The sequence below is a fragment of the Malaclemys terrapin genome, chromosome 6 (assembly GCF_027887155.1).
Source record: "Malaclemys terrapin pileata isolate rMalTer1 chromosome 6, rMalTer1.hap1, whole genome shotgun sequence".
NCBI classification, from domain to species: Eukaryota; Metazoa; Chordata; order Testudines; family Emydidae; genus Malaclemys; species Malaclemys terrapin.
This window is the reverse complement of record NC_071510.1, coordinates 64,699,457-64,722,554: the sequence shown is the minus strand read 5'-3', so window position 1 is coordinate 64,722,554 and position 23,098 is coordinate 64,699,457. Positions and strand designations below refer to the sequence as shown.

The following is a 23,098-nucleotide window of genomic DNA, read 5'->3' as shown; positions in this document are numbered from 1 at the left end:
TTAATAATGCAGAAGTGTTCAATAATTTTTTCTGCTCTATGTTTGGGGGGAAAAACAGATGATGAAGGCATATCATATGATGATGAAATACTTTCAATTTTGCCAGTAACTCAGGAGGATGTTAAACAGCAGCTACTAAAGTTAGACATTTTTAAATCAGCAGGTCCAGATAACTTGCACCCAAGAGTTTTAAAAAAGCTGGCAGAAGAACTCTCTAGATGATTTTTAGTAAGTCTTGGTGCACTGAGGAAATTCCAGAAGAAAGCCACTATTGTGCCACTATTTTAGAAGGGTAAACAGGACAATGTGGATAATTACAGGCCTGCCAGTCTGACATTGATCCTGGGCAAAACAATGGATCGGCTGATATGGGTCTCAATTAATTAAAAATATTAAAGGACAGTTATATAATTAATGCTAGTCAACATGGCTTTATGCAAAACAGATCCTGTCAAACACTTTTGATATCTCTTTATTATGAGATTACAGGTTTTCTTGAATAAAGATAATAGTATTGATGTAATATACTTCTGTAAGGCATCTGATGTGATACCACACAAAATTTTGATTAAGAAACTAGAATGGCACACATTAAATGGCACACATTAAATGGATTAAAAATTGGCTAACTCATAGGTCGCAAAGTGTAAATGTAAACTGGGTAAAATTAAGTGGGGTCCCACACGGACTTGTTCTTTGCTCTGCACTATTTAACATTTTTATCAATGACCTGGAAGAAAACACGAAATCACTCCTGATAAAGTTTGCGCATGATACTTAAACTGGCTGGTATGAAATTAGACCTATGATCACAGAACCATTACCAGCTCCCTGACATTCACTTGCCCCCATACTGTATCAGAAGAGACTAGCACAGCAGAGTATCTGAGCCATAAACCTTCTGTGTGTCAATGGGTGCATGATTGCTATTATTTTTTATTTACATTCCAGTAGTGCCCGTGATATGCTAAGAAGACAAGCTATATACAAAAGTTGGGATCAAAGATAGTCAAAACATGTACATTTTATGTGCATTAAATATATTGTTTGTTTTATAAATATATATCAGTTGCCTCTGACTGCTCCTCAGACTTGTTGCTATTAGTTACCTAATTTCTACTACATATCTTGGTAGCTCTTGATAGGGTACTGATCTTACAGACCAATTGAGGGAGGGCATTCCATGGGAAAAGAGCATCACTGAAGCCAGCACAAATATGATGCTGGGAGAAGCAGACAAATGGGGGTGAGGAAGTCAAGAGGACAGCAGTCCGTTCCCACCTACTTAAATAGAGCACTCAAAGATTCTACTGCTGTAGTCTAATCCACTTCTGCCAGCCTTGAGCATGAATACTGTTCTAAGAATATTCTTAGGCTGGTGTCTCTGTGCTAGCTGTATAACACGATGCAGCCACTCCACCCACAGGCAAGCAGCTACTTTTTCAGAACATTAGTTCCTTGAGTTTTAATGCATCTCTCTCATTTTAAAAAAACAAGATAGCATGCAAAATATTTGTTTTTCGAAACTAAGATAACTGATACTGGAGTTTACGGTTTTATTTAACTGATAGCACTGCTCTTCACTTTCTTCGCAGTTCATTGTTTTCTTATCTTCATTTTGTGTTACCTGTCATATTTACTTAGAACATGACAGCAGATACACTAATCCTCTGTAGCATCAGGACACTTATTGATTAGAGGGGAGATTACTGTAAAATGATAAGCCTGATTACAGTGTAATGCAAACAAGAGGCAGTGTATTGTATGACTGTCACTCATTTCTGTGTCTTTGCCTTCCATCTGAAATATCGTTGAATGTATCTCATCTGCAAATAGGATCATTATTCAGATAAATTACTGGAATGCATTGTACATACCAGATTAAAGTCCAGCTGTTGTATGCCATAATTGGGAGTTCTACAATTGATTGCAGTAGGAGCAGGATTGTAACCAGTGGACCCAATTCAGAGATATATAAATTACGTAGTGTTAAATAGATGCAAATGTATGCAAAAGGGAGTGTAGAGAGTGGGTTTATGTGTGATACATCATGAAGTGGCAGAAAAGTGTACGTTTTTCTAAAGCTAAACTCACTTAGATTTACCACTGAATTTGGCCCAAGCAATCCAGTGAAATAACTAGCTTTCCTGGGTATATGTGGTTGTTTTTTTTTGTGTTGTTTTGATTTTTTTTTGTTAGTTTCTTTGTTTGTTTGTTTTTTGGGTCTATTTTGTATTTTAGTTTAACCTTAGTTCAACCCCCTTGTACATATACATTGTGATACAGTCTGAAATTACATGATTACATACTATCTTTCCACAGGATCCCTGCCTCATTCAGTGCACAGAATGGATGATGCTCATTTAAAGAGCAGCTTTTCAGTATTTTGGTTTATCCCCATTGTTCAGTGTGTGGCCCAAGGCTTATTTACCGCACAATGTTAAAACCCTGTTCTGAAGAGAGAAATATTAATTTCCTCCCGGGCTTTGCTATGTCATTCATCGCTGTGGTACCTGTATGTATCAAACATTAATGAATTTATCTTCATAACGCTCATAGGAGGTGAGGGGATGATATCATCATTTTACATGTGGGAAACTGAGGCACAGAGAGATTAAGGACAAAAGTATCATCTAATTTTGGATGCCCAATTTGAAATGCCTAGGACCTAACTTTTCAGAGTATTTGTAGCATTTTCATATAGCACTATATATGTTCAAAGCACAGCTCCATTGACGTCAGTTGCAGCAATGAGCACTCAGCTCTTCTGCAGATCAGACCCTAGGCGATCTCATCAGTCCCCAAAAACTGACGTGCACATAATTAGTGACCTGTAAAATTTTTGGGTTAAATGATTTGCCCAGTATCACACAGGAACTCTCTGGCAGAGGCAGGGACAGAATCCATTTCTCCAGGGCACCATCCCTTCTCTTCCTGCAGTCCCCACGATCATTCCCTGCACACCTTCCATCATCTGCAACAAACGAGGCAGTGGTCCTACAGGCAGCAGCCTCCATCACTACACAACCCTGATTCATCCCCAGAGTAGGTCTGATCTGTGCAATGAATTAGACAAATTCCATAGAAAAAATGGTATATAGTCATGTAATTAGACTGTATCATAATATGTACTCTAAGGAGCCCAAATTAAGGTTACACAGTCAACCTTAATTGTGGTACTTCCTAACTTTTGAGTGCTTGACTGAATCTTAAGGTTTCTAGTATTTTTAATGTGATTTCTTAAGTTTTTAAAAAAGCAAACTGAAAATACAGGAATTCCATCATAGAATCCTGTTGCCACCCACATGAGTCATCGTCAGAGTTGATACCTTTAGCCTCACTGCACAGGCTTTTACCACTTGAGCGAATGGAGTAACTGATAGCAGTAATAGGTTATAATCCTCTGTGTGGACAAGCACTGGAGGAGGAGGGACACATTGCTAGTGGGAGATATTTTCTGACAGCAGAGGAATGGTGAGACTTGAGAATCTTGGGTTCTATTCCAGGCTTTGTAGGATATTGTGCTCCCGTGAGCATAGACTCTTCTGCCTATCCCCCCCAACCCCTAAGTGTGACTCCTTCTGCCTCATCCCTTCCAACCTGACCCTGTCTCATCCTGTCTCTTCCCCACCCCTGGTTCCTCATCCCCATCCATTTTCCTCAACTAGTCAATCCCAATCTCCACTCCCAGTCTCCTCCAGCAAGTGATAGTCTCACCCTTCTGGACACCCAGTTCAAGTCTCTTGGCTCACAGTCTCCTCACCCACCTCAGTTCCTTGTCCCCAGTTCTCCTCTTCCTGGCGCCTCCTCCAATCTATCTTTCTCCCCCACCCTAGCCTCCAGTCACCCCTTGCCCACATTCCTTATCCTCACTGGCTCCCAGTCCTAATCTCCCTATCTAGGCTTCTCATCTAATCACAATAACGCCCCTGACCAAAGCTCCTTGTCCCAGTCTTTTTGCCCAGCCACTCCCAGTTCTCCCCCTCCACCCCAGCTTCTCATCCCCCTTCAGTCCCATTTTCCTTGCCCAGACTGTCCTTGTCTCTGCTCTAGCTCCTCATACAATCTCAGTCTCCCCACTAACTATTGGCTCCCAGTCCCCCCACTTCCATCCCCTGTTTCTCTCCCTGGCTCCCAGTACCAATCGCCTTGCCCAGCCACTCCCAGTCTTCCTGCACCCCAACTCCCAATCCCAGTTTCTGTCCTTCCTCTCCACGAGGCCCCTTGTCCCAGCCTGTTACCTTCCTGAAGATCCAATTCTTGTCCCTTCTAAAGTTCTCCTTCATGCTGCCTAGGCCCAGCAGGGTGTTATTGAGATCACAGGAGAGACAGTCTCCCTGCTCTCAGTTCAGATGCCTGAAACTAGTTTCCCCCCTTTCCCCGCCGCCAAATAGCAAGTCTCTGCTCTAAAGCACTGGGTGCTAGAACATCTCAAAGACAAGGTCACCAGAATTTTTTAACATGGGCCAAACACCATTTTTCCTAGCATCATTCTCAGAAACAACTGAACTATTTTGCCTGAATGTTTCCAAAAAATCCACCCTGAGGCAGATACCCAGCCTGGACAATTTCAGCTCAAACAGTTGAAGTCTGACAAAGTTATAATCAACTGAAAACAGCATCTTATAATGGAAAGTGTCGGGCAACCTTAATAATAGGTTATGTTATCAGCCCTGCCTTGTGTGTGTGTGGGGGGGGGGGGGGGGGGGGACCACTTAAAGTGACATGTATAAAGACCCAAGCAAAGGTTTGTTATTTTTGTTTTTTTTAATTAAAAGTAGTTCTGTTTTCACATGCAGGGTGGGAAAAGAGCTGTGTAATGAGTAAAAAATCACATAGGGGAATGTTTCTTACAGCCTGAAATCACTTAGATCTTTAATAAATTTTGCTCTCTTTTCCTCTTAGACTTTGTGGATTTGAACCATTCTATGATGAAAGGGGAGACCAGTACATGTTTAAAAGAATTTTGAATTGTGAATATGACTTTGTGTCCCCCTGGTGGGATGACGTGTCTCTAAATGCCAAGGATTTGGTAAGTACAACAAGAACACAAAGTGTAGTATTTTCTCTGATGCACATGTGACATAGTTCCCCAAAGGCAAACAGTATTTGTGTTGAGCTTTTTCACATATATCCTCATTTCACTTTGATCCCAGCCTATCTTGTTTGCCTGCAAATCAAGACTAATTTGTTAAAATGAAATAACAACCATAGATTCTAGTGGCCTGAATTTCAGAGATGCTGAGCACCTCTTGCCCCTTCTGACATCAGTTAAAGCTGTGGCTGTTAAGTACTCTTGTAAATTAGGCTGTAGAAATTCAGAGATTATTGCAGAACACGTTTTTTTTTTTTGAAGTCTATTAAATTACAGTAAAAAGTCCCCACACTACATCATACATCACTTGTTCAAGATCAGGTTAATATTCAGAGAACCTGGCTAAAGATTCTAGTGTCTGACTTTTTTTGTAGGTATCATTTCTTGAAGACGTTTTTTTTTTTCTTTCCATTTCTTTCTTCTTCATGGCGTTTCAACCTCAAAAGGGCTATAAAACCCCCTCTATAGTTTGTATAGTTTCCCGTTTGAACTTTTTTCCTTATAAAGATTAAATAACAAAGGCCCCAGCTGTTTGACTATAAGATTCTGTCCATTTCTCAGCTTTTTGTAATCAGTTTTTAGTAGATGAGGCAGAGTCATTGCCCTTAAGTATGATCCATTAGTAAAATGCTAAGGCTGGAGCATTATCTGCACTAGATCCTTTGATTACTGGGTAAAGTAAAATGGATCCGAAAGATACTGATCTACAAAGATGAACATGTCCAACTTCTATTTTTACCCAATGATACATACACAATTTAGTTATTTCATTAAAATTACAGTAACAAATGTTCAGTTCCATATCACTTGTACAAACGGTGCCATAAAACGCTACATTAATTTATGTTTGTAAAGTACTTCAGGATGCTTCGGATGAAAGGCACTGTAGAGGTTCGAAGTATTTATTGTTGTTGTATTAGATTTAGAATATTTCTGAGATGGAGAAAATGTCATTTACATCTCTGCGTAGGCAAAGGTCAGCTAAACAATACCCCGCAGTAGAGCTAAGTGGATGGTCTTTGTGTGCATACGGCATTTATGTTAGTTGTATCAGCGCAGTTGCTCTAATGGAGCTCATATATTTTCAATTCTGAATGGTTGGAAGTAAAACCTGAACCAGAGATTGAGTCAGTTTGTGGCTTTGAAGGCACGACCCATGCTGTAGGGAGGGATGAGCAGCTGCATTGCAGTTGGAGCCACAAAGAGGCATTCTGACTAACTGATCCAGAATTGCTGCTTAGACTCACAGGGCGCACACACGACAGTGACACTCTGACTTGCTCGTAGGAGGGCAGTGGTTTTTCCCTCAAAGTACATGTGGGGGAATTCCACCAGAGTGGGGATAAACAGAATCCCCCTTTCCCCGCTTAGGTCATGGAGCAGTAGCAGAGCTACTCCACAGCCATAGTGCACTCTGCTCATGAAGGGTGTTCAGCCAGGAGATCTGTGTATTTTTAGATCCACTGGCTACAGTCCTCCTCCTGTGTCCACTTTTTTTTAAATTTTTTTCTACAATGCCACTCTGCCCTGATGTGGATGGACATCAGTGGAACACAGCTTCACCATGCACACCTATTTGCTCAGCTCCCCACACCTTCCACATGCCAAAGCTGCATCGGTTGTGGCATTTTTCAGGAAATCTCCCACCATTGCACTAACATAGGTGCAGCTCTACCAGTTGGAGCAATGGTGGAAGCACTAGTTTAGATAAATCTGTGTCATCTAGTTCTGCTAACAGCAGGTCTAGAAGACACAGTGGTGAAAATACCTGCGCCCTGCTGTAACGATGCTGGTTCTGGTGGGACCCAACTGAGAGCACAAATTCAGGACAAATTGCTTAAAACAGGGCAGTTACAGCCCAAGGCTGGGGTTTTTCCTCCTCTAAGGCAAACCAGACCAGCCAGACAAAGAGGACTTTAGTCTCACCCCACTGGCTAACCACAAGTCACACAAGCAATTCCCTTAGACACGCCAGTTTCCCAGTATCACCACCAGTTCCACTCGTTATAGGGACAAATGGTTAGGAAAACCAATATCCCAGTAATAGAAAAAAGGTTTTCTTGATCCCAAAGGACCAAGCCCCAGACCCAGGTCAATATACAGATTAGATCTTACCCACAAATCAAGCTGTTGCCAATCCTTTAGAATCTAAAATCTGAAGATTTATTTATAAAAGGAAAAGGATAGACATGAGAGCTAGAATTGGTTAAATGGAATCAATTACATACAGTAATGGCAAAGTTCTTGGTTCAGGCTTGTAGCAGTGATAGAATAAACTGCAGGTTTAAATCAAGTCTCTGAAGTACATCCCCAGCTGGGATGGGTCATCAATCCTTTGTGTAGAGCATCCGTTTGTAGCTAAGTCCCTCCAGAGGTAAGAAGCAGGATTGAAGACAAGATGGAGATGAGGTATCACCCTTCTATAGTCTTTTCCAGGTGTAAGAACACCTCTTTGTTCTTACTGTGGAAAATTACAGCAAAATGGAGTCTGGAGTCACATAGGCAAGTCCCTGCATACTTTGCTAAATCTCAAGGCATATCTGCCTTCTCTCAGTGGGTCAGTTGTATAGCTGATGGTCCTTAATGGGCCCGCAAGCAGGCTAGGCAGAGCTGACACCAACTTGTCTGGGGTGTCACCCAGAAGCATAGCATAAGTTTGAAACACAGACATATAGAGCCAATATTCATAACTTTAACTACAAAATGATACACACATATAGACAGCATAATCATAACCAGCAAACCATAACCTTTCCATAGACCCCTTTTATACAAGATTTGATGCCCCTACAGGACCTTGGTTGCAACCATGTTCTATATGGTCCCAGTTCAAGTCAATAACATGACACCTGCCTACAGCAGCACTCCTGCAGTTACTATTACCTGCTAATGTGGATAAAGCTCCAATAAGCAGAATTGTACAGGTTCTGCTGCTTACCTATGCCTCCATAGGATGATAGGAATTGCCATCTCTGATAGAATCTGGCCCTGTATTAATTTCTGTTCAGTTCCTTTAAACATTCTAAAATGTTGTTTACTTTTTTGACCCACCACTGTGCATTGAGCAGATGTTTTCACTGAGCTGTGAACAATGATGCCTAGCCCATTTTCGTAGTACAACTTGCACATTTGTAAAGTACATTCTATGGAGCGTAAAGTAAGAATACACAGAACTTTAAAAAAAAAAAAAAAAAACCACCTATTTTGCACACTTCCAGTGGGCATTTGTATGCACAAATGTACTTGAGGTCATGTGCCTAACTCTGAAAATATGGCTTTTTATGTGGGATATTAGGTAGTTTGGTTTATATTTTTAAAAACTTTCCAGTCACCTTTAAAACTTAAATCCCCAAAATTTTAAAAACCCACATTTGATAGCAAGTGAAATGTTACTGAAATAATGCCCTGATTCTGCTGTGGTAGAGGTCTAAATACAGTAGGTAAGAGTGTGATTCAGGAATTACACAATATTTTGAGGTATATGTGATTTAAGCCTATTAAATGCAATTTTAAAATTAAATATTGTTATGTTGAAAGATGCTAATGGCTAATGAGTCTTGGATCCAAAGACAATCACAGAGCTAGTGAAAGTCAATGGGTGTGCCAAGCACTTTTTCCAGACTCAGTGGAAAAAGCAGTGGATTTGGTACTCCTGAAAGTCAAGAACTCATGATAATGAAAGACTATATGACACCATTCACAACACCATTTAAAACACACCTCAGTTATCACTTAACCCTCACCACTAGCCGTGATATTCCATGCACATTTTTTAACCCAAATTTGCAAAAAAGTTAAATGCCTCTTTCAACCACTGTGTAATCTAATCCCCACACATTAAAACTTGTGAGGTGTACTGATACTCTTTCTAATGTAGCCTTGCAGTCAGTGGTAGTCCTGACCTAAGTTATCAAATAAGCATAATGCCTTTGCTTTGAATGCTTTTACCCATTCAAATGCAATGTTTCTTATGGCCATACTTTACAATCAATTTACATATTGTATTTACAGTACATGCAGGATTATTTTTTTAATTGGTAAAGTGCTATAAACTACTTGAGCTACAATAAAAGTAATACAAGAAAATTGGTACATGAAGGTTCAAAATCAAAGTGAATGTGTTTATCTTGCCTTTGTCTCTTTCTCTCTTTTATACTTCAGCCCATTTACCATTAACCATTATATTCTCCTTGGCAGCTTAAACAAATGCATTCACCTACTGTAGCTGTAATGAAAACGTGCTAGTTCACACAGCATAGTGTTCAACAGCAAAAGAAAGATTTTTTTTCAGTAGCACGTGTGTCTTTCAGCAAGACACTTAGTATTATCTCCATTTTGAAGATAAGTAGTAACAACCTATGTTCCAGGGTTGAGTCTGCTAGTTCTAGAATTCGTTTGTTGAACAGCAACAAAAAATGATAGTTTGTTTCCTAGAGAGCCTTTAATTGAGCAACTTCACAAAACCAAGAACAAACCCCATAATGTAGGACTCACTACATATCATTGGGGAAGAAAGTTGACTCTCTTTTCTCGATGACATAGGTTAAAAAGTTGATTGTGTTTGATGCTAAGAAGCGCCTCACGACCTTTCAAGCTTTGCAGCACCCTTGGGTCACAGGAAAGGCAGCCAATTTTGCACATATGGACAATGCACAAAAGAAACTTCAAGAATTCAATGCTCGGCGTAAACTTAAGGTAAGTCTCTGCATTTAACTTTAAAAGCATACAGAAGCATTGACATTTAAGAAGCCTGACAAAACTATCAGAAAATTTTTACTTTGGAAAAAAAAATCTATTCCTCTGTCCTTTTCTATAATAACTGATGAACATGAAAAAGCTAAAGATAGTCCATTCACTCTGTGCAACTGGACAAGTGGAAATGTGCAGAGCTGACTGAAAGCACTATAGAAACAAAACTGCTTAGAATAGGAATGTTTGCTGTGTTGTTGTAGCTGTCTTGGTTCCAGGATATTAGCGAGAGAAGGTGGGTGAGCTAATATTTTTCACTGGACCAGCTTTTGTTGGTGAGAGAGACCATCTTTTGAGCTTACAAAGAGCTCTTCTTTTATCTCTGTGCAAGCTCAAAAGCTTGTCTCTCTCACAAACAGAAGTTGGTCCAGTAAAAGATATTAGCTCACCCACCTGGTCTCTAGAATAGGAATGACTTTTAAAAATCTTTCCTTTTTTATGTTTAGTACTGCATGCTACATCCGTAGAGTGCTGATTGGAAGGGGGCTAAGTTTGAGCAGGTGACTCTCACTGGTTTCCTCATGGAGTCCTACATCTACAAACCTGGAGGATGCTTAATCTGTTTGGTTAAAATTTTACTTTATTAATATTGTATATTTTTGGCTTTATGATACCCTTGAAACGCACATGCCATTCCCATGGGTATCAATGAGAATGTGAGACATGCACTGAGAGTGTTTTACTTTATGACCCAGAGGGGCAAGTTTTCAAAATTAAATGCCTGTGTTGTGCATACCAAATATGCACATTCAGGCCCAAACATGCAGTTCCCTGTTATTACAGGTAACTTCACAAGCATTGGAGCAATTATATACCCTCCGCACCAGAATCATTACCAGCTGTGCAGATGTGACTTCAATGGGAATTGGATCAGGCCAATAAACACTCATTTGCCCCTTTGTTGGGATAGTTGCATGCAAGACTTAGGCACTAGTGGGAAGAATTTCAAAGGCACAGATGGCAGTTAGGCACCTAACTGACTTGAGTTTGCAATTCTCCCCCTCGTTCTACTAACGTTGGCCTTTAGTGTCTATAGTATTTGTTTTGGAAGAGATTTCATAGAGTATTTGTGCACGATATTTATGAATAACAGCTATTGTGGAGCCATGTTTAGAGATGCCTTCATCATCATGGACAGATGGAAATAATAAACTAGCCTCTGGACTGGGAACTATCCAGTCCATGCACAGACAGATTCCTAAGTAAGAAATTACCCTTAAATTTCACTTGTTCTCGTTTTCAGTGCTATTAGGGAATGTAACAGAGAATGTCTAGTTGGCAAAAAGAGGACAGAACTGTTGTGAAGTGTTTACAAAGATCTTGGGAAGCTCTAGACATAATTCACAGTGACACTTAACCCGTAGAGAGCAGGCTTACATATGTCCATTAAAGTTGTTCGTTTATAGTGCGCTTCCTGAAGAATACAAAATTAACTCCTCCTGAGTCAATTTCTACACTTATTGTTCAAAGGGTTTCTAAGAAAAGTTTGTGTCTATTTTTCAAATTTCATTGTGGATTCTCTTTGTATTCTCACACCACAGATCTATTTTGAGACCTTGAACAGGGGTCGGCAACCTTTCAGAAGTGGTGTGCCGAGTCTTCATTTATTCACTTTAATTTAAGGTTTTGCGTGCCGGTAATACATTTTAATGTTTTTTAGGTGGTCTCTCTCGCTCTATAAGTCTATATATTATATAACTAAACTAGTGTTGTATTGTAAAATAAACAAGGTTTTCAAAATGTTTAAGAAGCTTCATTTAAAATTAAATTAAAATGTTGATCTTATGCTGCCGGCCCGCTCAGCCCGCTGCTGGTCTGGGGTTCTGTTCACCTAAGCTGGCAGTGGGCTGAGTGGGGCCTGCAGTTGGGACCCCGGCTGGCAAGGGTCCGGCAGCCAGAACCCCAGACCGGCAGCTGGGACCCCAGACCGGCAGTGTGCTGAGCAGCTCAGCCCACTGCTGCTCAGGGGGTTCCATCTGCCGGCTCCTGCCGGCCGGGATCCCGGCTGCCGGACCCATTCAGCCAGCTGCCGGTCTGGGGTCCCAGCCCTGCCCACATGCAGTGAGTACCTACCTTCTCCCTGGTTCTGGCCCATTCTCTTCCTCTCTCTGCACTGAGCTGAGGGTGGCAGTGCACTGAGCACAGGGCTGGGGGTGAAGGGTCTGGCCAGGAGCTAGAATGAGGGAGGGGGCTCAGGGTTGGGGCTGGAGGTTTGGGTGTGGGGCACTTACCTGGGCAGCTCCCATTTGGTGCGAGGGGTGGGGGTGGGGATGTCGGGTGTGTGTGCAGGAGCTCCCATTTGGTGCTCAGGGTGGGGGTGGGGATGTGGGGGGTGCATGCTGTGTGGGGGGCTGGATATGTGGGGGGGTGCAAGAGTCAGGGCAGAGGGCTGGGGGCATGTGAGGGGGTGCAGGTGTCAGGGCGGGGGGGGCTGGGTATGTGTGGGGGTGCCAGAGTCCGGGCTGGGGTCATGGGGTGTGTGTGAAGGAGTCAAGCAGAGGGCTGGGTGTGTATGAGGGGGGTACAGGGCTCAGGGCACAGGCCTGGGGTGTGTGCGGGGCTGAGGGCAGAGGGCTGGGTGTGTGTGTGCGGGGTCAGGGCTCAGGGCTGGAGAGGATATGCCCCTATTCCACACACACCCCTTCCCCAAGGCCCTGCCCCCGCTTCTTCTCTGCCTCCGCCAGGAGCAGCGAGCACGCTGACTCTGCTTCTTCCCGACCCCCTCCCTCTGTTATACCAATAAAAACTAGCAGGATCTTATTAAAGGGGACAAGATAAAGATGCCACATTTATTATAACAATTTGATTTATGACCAATAACTAATATCTTAATCCTTATACACACACATTATACCTAATACCTATACCCACCCACACACACCCATCCATCAGATGTTCTGCAGCTGCTGCATAGTTACCAGTCCTGCTTGAGTCTGTGGCTTGAGTTTGCAGCTTGGGTTCATAGCTTGTGGCGGCTAACTGGCCAGGAAAGCCCGGCACAAGGACGAGCTGGGTCTCTGTTGGACATGCACCGATGCCCTTCCATGTTGGCAGCAGAATGTTACCCTCCTCCAAAGTCTTCCATCTCAACCATCCTTTTTGTAGACTTTAGTTTGAATCCAGAGTCTATAGGTCTTGCTGTGTCACGCTGCCTCTGGGTTTGGTGATTGATCACCCGTCAATTGCAGACATGACTTTCAGCCTGGGACCTGGCTTTGATCTTCCTTCTATTGTACCTTTTCTTTTTAGGATGGATTCTTCTTACTTTGTTAGGGCTTTTGTCTGCATTTTCAGCCGTTGGTGTTTGAACTCTATTTAATCAGGACAGGCTGGGGCTGGAGGTGATTTCATCAGCCATACATACCTCATTCACACATCTAAACTAAACTAATAAGATTACAGCAGGGTTTGCAAAAATGAAGGTTGCAGCAAGCCCTTACAAAATGGAGTAAGCGTTTTAAAATGGGGTTTGAATTACAATATGGCAAACAGTGAACAGAAGTTACAATATAGACAAGTATAATGGATGGCAAACAGTGAACAGAAGTCACACTGTAGGCAAGTGTAATAAATGGTGAACAGAACAGTGCAAGTCTTAGGCCTGGTCTACACTAACCCCCTAATTCGAACTAAGGTACGCAACTTCAGCTACGTGAATAACGTAGCTGAAGTTCGAAGTACCTTAGTTCGAACTTACCTCAGTCCACACGCGGCAGGCAGGCTTCCCCGTCGACTCCGCGGTACTCCTCTCGTCTAGCTGGAGTACCGCAGTCGACGGCGAGCACTTCCGGGTTCGACTTATCGCGTCCAGACAAGACGCGATAAGTCGAACCCAGAAGTTCAATCACTCGCCGCCGAACTACCGGGTAAGTGTAGACCTACCCTTAGTGATTTAAGCAGGAATTGGATTGATAGTGAAACTTACAAAGGCAGCTGACTGAACAGCTATGGCTCTTAACAAGCATCTTAATTGTTAATTAGCCAGTTATTGGGGTAATCAGTTTTATGAATGAATATTGTTTCATTCATAAAACTTTACTTATGAAGTTACATTAATAAAGTGAACAATTAAAAACAATTTCATTCATCAGTTTTACACCTGGCAAGGTCCATCAGCTGATCGGCTGGCACATAGGGAGGGACGGAGAGGCGGAGGAGGGACAGGAACCCAGCACACTACGGGAAGAGGCAGGGGAGCCGGCAGGACCAAGCTTCTGCCCATAGGCGTCCGCAGCACATTTCATTAGGGTGTGCACCCAGGGAGCCCTGCCCTAGCCCCACCCCTGCCATGCTCTAGCCCTGCCCCCACTCTGCCCCCATCCACTCCCTCCTACTTACTGCCCCCTGACTGCCCCCCTCAGAACTCCCAACCCCCCCGCTCCTTGTTCCCTGACTACCCCCTCCTGGGACCCCTGTCCCTAACTGCCCCCCAGGACCCCACCCCCTATCTAAGCCTCCCTGCTCCTTGTCCCCTGACTGCCCCCCTAGGATCCTACCCCTACCTGTGCCCTGACTGCCCCGACCCTTATCCACACCCCTGCCCCCAGACAGACCCCCGGGACTCCCATGCCCCATCCAACCACTCCCCGCCCCCTGATAGGACCCCCAGAACTCCCAACCCATACAACCCCCCCTGCTCCCTGGCTCCCCCAACCCCTCTCCACACCCCTGCCTCCTGACAGCCCCCCCCAGAACTCCCAACTCATCCAGCCCCCCTCAGCTCCTTGTGCCCTGACCACCCCCTCCAGAGACCTCCCCACCCTCACTGCCCCCCCAGGACCCTCCTTGCTCCCCGCCCCCTGACAGGCCCTGGGATTCCCATGCCCCATCCAACCCCCGCTGCTCGCTGACTGCCCCCTCCAGAGACCCCCCCCGCCCCTAACCACCCTGCCCGGGATCCCATCCCCTATCCAACCCACCCTGTCCCCTGACTGCCCCCACCCCTTATCCAACCCCCCCAGCCCTGGACCCCTTACCATGAGGCTCCTAGCAGCATGTTCTGCTCCGTGCAGAGCCATTAAAAATCGGCTCGCGTGCCATCTTTGGCACGCGTGCCATCGGTTGCCAACTCCTGAACTAGACACATTTTTAAAAAAACCCAAGACTTGAGATTAATTAGAACTATGTTTTTTTATAAGTTTATTTCTTTACTGTTTTTCCATCAGGAACAAAATTACCAAATCGCTAATAGCATGAAAACTAAATCTCTCTCCAAAAACACTAAAGATGAAATATTAATCTAGGTACTGAATCAATAAGTGTATATACAATAATACACATGTGGCTACAATTATACAAGTAATGATACATATCAAATTACCTCCACCTCCTGTATATAAGACCAATGTAAGGACTTATTTAAATTTTCTTTGTCTGTCTAAAGCCATATGTTTATAAAATAATTATAATACTGTAAAACTTCAGAATTAACCCTGATGTTCATTCCAGCACAGTAGATCAGAACTGCTTCTTGTATACACACTAGTAGAACCAAAAGTAAAGGTCATTACACTTACCTTTAATTTGCATCATTTTACCAGGTAATATATTCTGTTTCTAGTCCATCAATCTGAGCAAGTCATCCCACATTTTGAATCCCTCCATGGCTGCTGCCTCCTTCACTGGGTCAAGTATCCACTTGTCCCCGTACATACGTTTTTGCTTTTTAAGAATATCCACTTTACCGGGCAGGGATCAATGGACAGATCCTAACTGGTGTAAATTGGAGGAGTGACAATTTACACCAGCAAGGATCTGTGCCAGAGTCTTTCTATGTATCTATACAGAACCTAGCAGGTTTTGGACATTACTATAATAAACATAAATAATAATAGCAGCCACTTCACCTGGGGCATATTTTGTGAAATAATCAGTGTGAATATACTTATGGGAAAAACACAAGTTTGGTTTTTGTCCTCTCATGTGGATAGGTATATTTTATTTTTAAATTAGGTTCAGAAACATCTGAAATTTTTTTTCTATTAATGCTAGTCGAGATTTAGACTTCAGAAATAGTGTCTGTTTCAAATGTCATAACATTTGAAATAATTTAATAATTCATTTTACTAGCTAAATGTACTAATGTAGTGTACCCCTCTTCGTATGAGACTGGGGTGGTGTTCTATGCCATGGATTTTATTGAAATTGCCTCTCTTTGTCAGGCTGCGGTGAAAGCTGTTGTGGCATCAACTCGTCTTGGGAGTGCAAGTGGTCACAGCAGCCACGACAGCAATAAGCCCAGCCGTAATCCATCTCCAGTGCAAGACAGTGAACCTGAAGAGAAACCTACTCAGGAAGGAGAAGCAGCATCAGAAGAGAAGCCTTAGGTCATCTGCTTTCTTCTTTCAGCTGAGATCTGTCATTTCATGCACCAACTATCTTGCCATTCAGCAAGAAAGATTTGTAAGCCTGGCCTCTCTGATGGCTCTGCTTTGGAGTGCAAAATGCACCAGCTGGTGGTCCTAACTTCAATGCATGTGACTGCTTATGAAAATAGTAAATTGTCGCATCAGGCATGTCATGGATACAGTGTTATTTGCCGTAATACCAACAAGTGAAACATGAGAGTGAGTAAATACTACTTACATAAATGCATACACTTCATATACCTTTAGAGAGTGTTTAGAGGTGACGTTTGAAATGAATACCATTTAGTTTTGTTTTACAGAAGTAGGCATCTTCTAGAGATCATTTATTTGAAACTGTTTCCTTTCCAAATCATAATCCCACAGTAAATGAATGGGAACTGATGTCAAGCCAATGCTTTTAAAATGACATTTGAAATGTTGAGCTTTTTATCAGTAATATTTATAAAGTGTTTACAAGGAGAACATACTATAGAGATTTATATGCAAAAACATTCCACTAATCCTGGTAAGAAATTGAAATATTAGTTCTAGTGGCCATGAAACTATATGTTCCTCAAGTTCGTGTTGAGAATGCCTTACTCTAACAGTTTATACACAGTATTTTAATGATAACCAAAATTATTCTGATTTCTGCCATTTCATTCTTTAGTAAATGTTAGCAAAACAAAATGATAGACTAGTATCAAATATGATTAAGGTAGTCGCAACTTTTTAAGATGCCATTGTATTTATTCATTACTTTATAAAGCCGTGCAGCTAGAAAATGTTTTTATGGGGGAAATCTGCAATTACATAAGTTCTAAATACTTGAAGAAAGCTATTCTACTGCAGGGTGATTTTACTCTGGGGAGGCACTCATCACCGTAAAGAACCTAGATGGATGAATAGATACGTACAACCCAGAAGCTTTGACCTCATGAGTAACTAGTTTTCCATCATTCAGTATAGACTTAATGAGTCCTGATTTTGCTAATAAAGGAGCCAGTCCTGTAAAATGATCTCCATGGGCAGATCCCTGCACCTGTGTGCATAGGTTCTGGAACTAGAGTTGCTGAGGGTTCTGGTGCACCTGGGCTTGAAGTGGTTTCTATCATATACAGGGTTTACAGTTTGTTTCAGTGACTCAGCACCCCCACTACACAAATTGTTCCAGCACCTCTGCCTGTGGGGAGCTCCCATGATGCCAGTTAAGATACATGGGTATGGATCCGCTTGTAGGATCAGGGCCAAGGTCTTTATCTTACTTTGATCATAATTGATATGAACTGAAAACTGATCAGCATCAATATATATTTGTTAATTATTTTGATAGTACCTGAATTTCATAATGCATTGGTATATTACAGAAACGACATAAAGAAGCTGAAATGTGTCAGTGCCATTTGCATTTGTTACACTTTGTAATACTGGTAGTTACCCAAGACCCTAATAATCCATTCAATCTTCCTCTTTTGCTCTGTTTTGAAGTTGCTTTGCCTGGCAAAACTTGCCTTGAAAAACAGCAACAACAAAAAAACACTATTTCAGCTACTGAGAGAAGCCAGAGTAATTAGTTTTTTGTTGACGTTAAAATAAAAGGTAATGAAATATTATTCATATGGTAGGTTTGCTAAATAAAAATATCTATGCTAAAACAGAAAAGTAAATTGTCTGAAAGGGAAACATCTTTGCAAAGTTTTCTAATGCACAGTACTTGCTATATTTTACCCATTTCTCAAAAGTATAAACTATTTACATTTGTACAACAAAGTTTTGGTGGTCAAGTGCAGTTGAATTTTAAAGCACAAGCGCCCATCCTTTTCCCAGACATGGCTCTTTGGAAGAAAATAAGTGTATATGCTGAAAACACTGGCAGATTTCTTCCTGTTATAATGGAAGCAGGATTTCTATCTGATTTTGCAGATCTGACTGAATAGGCTAAGAGGAGGCGTTTGCAGATCTTCACTTGAAAAAAATACTCCCTACAGGTACAACCACTGGGAGTAGGATGAGGGGTACATCCCACTGCTTAACATTTTACTGTCCTATTTTTTCCCCCTTGAGGTGGCTGTAGGACGAATGCATTCTCACTCCTGGTTTCTCCTTTGGTTACAGTAGCAACACTGTTAGTGTTTAGTCAGTAATTAGTTCAGTAGAAGTGCCTGAATTGATGTAGGGTTTTTCCTTTATTTTGGTTAGCTTGTTCTAACTTCTATAGATAGAGCAGGCTGCATAGGCATTCCATATTTCAAGAGTCTATTGATCATCTTCCTTGAATGGAGATACCATTTTCTGAAATATGTTTTCATTTGTGCAGGATAAAACCGTGGTCCCAATAGATATGTTGGATGATTCAGTGATAAGTTACACCAGAGACCATCTCTAACATATCACAAGTATGAACCAATTATGTGTAAGCAGAAGTCTATCTATGACAGCATAATACAGGCAGCATGGTATTGCGTGTGAGGGGCTGTACGAGGTTTGTACAGACTTTGCTTAATTTCCCCTTTAGTATCTTCAACATCAAATAATTAAGATGTTTATGATGCATGAATTACCTGTATATGACCAGCATGCCTGACTTATGCAGTGGAACATTACACAGTAGGCGTGGCAGCACATTGAGGCATGAATGTGCAAGGAATCTTTCACATAGTGTTTCTTCTCTGATAAGTCACCCACCAGCAGATTTTGTCCTGACATTGACCTGGGACTTTGGCACCACTTAGGGCAGGGGTGGGCAAACTATGGCCCTGGGGCCATATCCGGCCCTTCAGATATTTTAATCCAGCCCTTGAGCTCCCGTTGGGGAGCAGAGTCTGGGGCTTGCCCTGCTCCAGCTGAGGAGCAGGGTCGGGGTCTTGCCCCACTCTGTACATGCCATGGCTCTGCGTGGCTCCCGGAAGCAGAGGCAAGTCCCCGCTCCAGCTCCTATGCATAGGGGCAGCCAGGGGTCTCCGCATACTGCCCCCACAGCTCCCATTGGCCTGGAACCACGGCCAATGGGAGCTGCAGGGGTGGCACCTACAAATGGGGCAGTGTGCAGAACCACCTGCCTGACCCTTGCGAGCCAGAGAGGGGACATGTCGCTGCTTCTGGGAGCTGCTTGAGGTAAGCGCCGCCCGGAGCCTGCACCCCTCATCCCCCTCCCACCCTCCAAACCCCTCAATTAAAGCCTGGAGCACTCTCCAGTATCCCCACTCCAGAGCCTGCATCCCAGCCGGAGCCCTCACCCCCCACCCCCTGAACCTCAACCCCCTGCCCCAGCCCAGAGCCCCCTCCCACACCCTGAACTCCTCATTTTTGGCCCTACCCCAGAGGCCACAACTCCACCCCAACCCAACCCCCAATTTCATGAGCATTCATGGCCCACCATACAATTTCCATACCCAGATGTGGCCATCAGGCCGAAAAGTTTGCCGACCCCTGACTTAGGGTATGTCTACACCGCCCTTGACAGTGACCCTCCCAGCCTGAGAAGACAGACTTGAGTTAGTGGGGCTCTAAAAATAGCTATGTAGCCAGTGCTTTCGAATTGTGGCTCAGGATAATGCTCAGGCTCTGAAGCCACTGGACTTAATTTAACTCTTACGCTCTTGAGATTCCACCTGTTACTAAGGATATCATGTGGTTTAGTTTTGATTTTGTGCCAATTCCCTCCTCTGCTGGAAAGTAACCCCTCAGTAGGGCTCTTCCGCCACAAACAGGGGAGATGTACTGATCTGGAAAACCTTCATTTTTCTAGTACCTGAACAGAGCAGAACTTCTTAGAGGAAGAGGATATCAGCAGCCCATGAAATGCATGCACAAAACTAAATTTCAAAGAGCCAGAGTGAGAATCTGATGCTATAATATGCAAAACAAAACAAAAAAACAAAAAAAACCCCACCCTGCTCCATACGAATACCAATCCCTTTAAAATTAAGTGTGGAAGACTCGGTCCAAAGCTCTTAAAGATTTCTGATCCTTTGGAACACTTCACTTGTCACTGAATTGTTACAAAGCACAGGAAAACAATGAATCATTCAGGTGTGGGCTTGTTACATGGTGATTTTTATTTCTACTTTATGTAAGTGCACTGTAATGGGTTTGTGTATATTAGGGCCATGATCATCCCCCTGAGTGCAAAAGAGCACTTGGGGCAAAAAAATGCTAACCAAAAATGCACTCAAAGAAAGGGCATTCTTTGCTCTGAGAATGTGCAGCCAGGCTGGTATGCAGAAAGGAATGACCAGAGCCAACCAGCATGTATGGTGCATGGATAAGGGCAAAAAGTTGGTAAAAATCTGCCATAAAAGACCCTATGAACACTGTAGTATAATGAAAGAACAGGAGTACTTGTGGCACCTTAGAGACTAACAAATTTATTAGTATAATGAGTGGAATTGGAGAAAGAGGGTGAGGTTTCAGGAGGGACGGAGTTAGGCCCAGTCTGCTTGCCACATAAAAGTCTGAGCCTCAGCCTGGAACACTGGCCACTACATACTTAATAAAGATCTCTTTTGTTCACCTCTACCTGCCTACTGCATCACTTAGGGAAGGTCTACACTTAAAACACTGCAGCGATGCAGCTGCACCAGTGCCACTGCACTGCTGTATCGCTTCAGTGAAGACGCTACCATGCCAACGGGAGAGCTTCTCCCATCGGCATAGTATGCACACGCTAAATAACCAAATTGCATAGTTAATCCACCTCCACAAAAAGCAGCTATGTTGACAGGAAAAGCCCTGACGTTGACATAGCTCTGTCTAACCAGGGGTAGATTTTTCACACCCCTGAGCAACATAGTTATACCAATGTAAGTTTATAGAGGTCTTACCGTTAATAAAACAGAAACAGCTCAATCCAGAAATCAAAGGAAACAGGAGGGGAAGTGGGTAACAGCACAGGAAGGTTTTTATACCACAGCACCCACTACAGGACAGCAGCAGATATAAGAAAGGAAAACAGAATGATAGGAACTCCATGTGACCAACATGGCAGTGGGTAATTGGCACTAATGAGCAAGTACAGCTGGAGTTTCAGGAAGTCCCAAATAATGAATGGTGAGTTGTCAATATACATTCCCTCAACTTCCACACCCACCATAGTTCATGATTAAGGCTACGATTTAGTCACGGGTGTTTTTAGTAAAAGTCATGGACAGGTCACAGGCAATAAACAAAAATTCATAGCCCGTGACCTGTCCATAACTTATATTAAAAATACCTGTGATTAAATCTTGGCTGGGGGAGGCAGGGGCGCTACTGGGGGGCACCCAGGGCCAGCGGCACCAGCTGCCAGGGGCCACGGACTGCTTCCAGGGCCAGCGGACCACAGCTGCTCCAGCCAGCCAGGGACTGCTGCCCGGGGCTGCAGATTGCGGCTGCTCTGGCTGGCTGCCCAGGATGTGCTGCCGGGGCCACCAGAGCAGCTGCTGGTGTCGCTGGCCCTCAATAAAGGTATGTAGCTTCAACGTAGGTTAATAAAGATTGGGAGCTAGATTTTCTATTATCCTATGGCCCCTTTGTACCAGTCTGCCAGCACAAAACTGGCCCAGAAGGAGTGCCCCAGCTATCGTGAACATCTAATGTAGGAAGGGCGTAGCCAAAGAATATAGGTGTGGCTGGAGAAATGTTAGGCTTTGGTGATCCCCATCTGGTGTAATGGCCCTTCACAGTTACAAACTTCTAGTGAAATTAAGTCAGCTCTAAGGCTGCTCTAAATGACATCAAGAAGGTCCAGCTGAGCATGGGCCCAGCCGACATTGGGTGCAGCTTAGAATCTAACCTTCTGTTTGGACCTCAGAAAGAGAACAGACCCCTCAGTTCTGAGCATCATTGTTTCTTCCTCTTTAACAACGTAGATGATGGATGCAGAGCGCCTGCCATGCTGGTGAATGTCAACTGCCCCAGTTTATACCCACCCAACCTTGCAATTTACAGGCCCAAAGTGTTAATCTGCCAACACTTAAATATCAAACACAGAGGGACTCAACTCTTCCAAGGCATTTTAATTTCTGGTTTCATTTAACAAATGTTAAATTACATCTTAAGAAAGGCCAAGTTTCTGCTTGTTTTTCTTCCCTCTCCACTACCATCTTTTTCATGGCATCTAGGGTTGCCAGGTGTCCGGTTTTTGACCGGAACACCGGGTCAAAAAGGGACTTTGGCAGCTCCGGTCAGAACTGCAAATCGGGCCATTAAAAGTCTGGTTGATGCTGCTGCAGGGCTAAGGCAGGCTAGTCCTTACCAGTCCTGGCACTGCACTGCTCCCACCCTGAGCACCAACTCCACAGCCCCATTGGCCTGGAACTGTTGCCAATGGGAGCTAAGGGGGTGGTTCCTGTGGGCGAGAGCAGCACGCAGAGCCTCCTGGCTACCCTGTATAGGAGCCAGACCTGCTGGCCGCTTCCAGGGTGCAACGCAGACCCAGGGATCCTGCCTTAGACCCACTGCTCCACTGACCGGGAGCTGCCAGAGATAAGCCCGGGCCCCAACTCCTTGCCCCAGCCTTCCCCCAAACCCAGAGCTCCCTCCTGCACTCCATACCCCTCATCCCTGGCCCCACCCCAGAGCCCACACCCCAAGCCCTCACCCACTCCCACACCCTAACTCCTTGCCTCAACCCACAGCCCCATGCTAAATCCCTCTGCCCCTCCCCCCAGCCTGGAGTCTCCTCCCACCCCCTAACCCCTCATTTCTGGCCCCACCCCAGAGCCTGCACCCCCAGTTAGAGCCCGCACCCCAACCCCCTGCCCCAGCCCAGTGAAAGTGAGTGAGGGTGGGGAAGAGCAAGCCACCAAGGGAGGGGGAATGTAGTGAGTAGGCACAGGGCCTTGGGGCAAGGGCGGGGCTACGGTGTTTGGTTTTGTGCAATTAGAAAGTTGGCAACCTTAATGGCATCAGGGGGCTTAATTGGCTG

At 43.8% G+C, this 23,098-nt stretch overlaps 1 protein-coding gene across 2 annotated transcripts in view; it reads left to right on the top strand.

Moving 5' to 3' along the window:
- The window catches only part of CAMK4 (calcium/calmodulin dependent protein kinase IV), a 284,110-nt gene extending 262,453 nt beyond the window's left edge, over positions 1-21,657 (top strand). For both annotated transcript variants that reach the window (XM_054033155.1, XM_054033156.1), the window contains exons 9-11: positions 4,906-5,032; positions 9,638-9,790; positions 16,006-21,657. In XM_054033155.1, coding sequence (XP_053889130.1) covers positions 4,906-5,032; positions 9,638-9,790; positions 16,006-16,170 — 445 coding nt within the window. In that variant the 3' untranslated portion in view covers positions 16,171-21,657. The remainder of the gene's footprint in view (positions 1-4,905; positions 5,033-9,637; positions 9,791-16,005) is intronic.
- Positions 21,658-23,098: the final 1,441 nt, after the last annotated feature.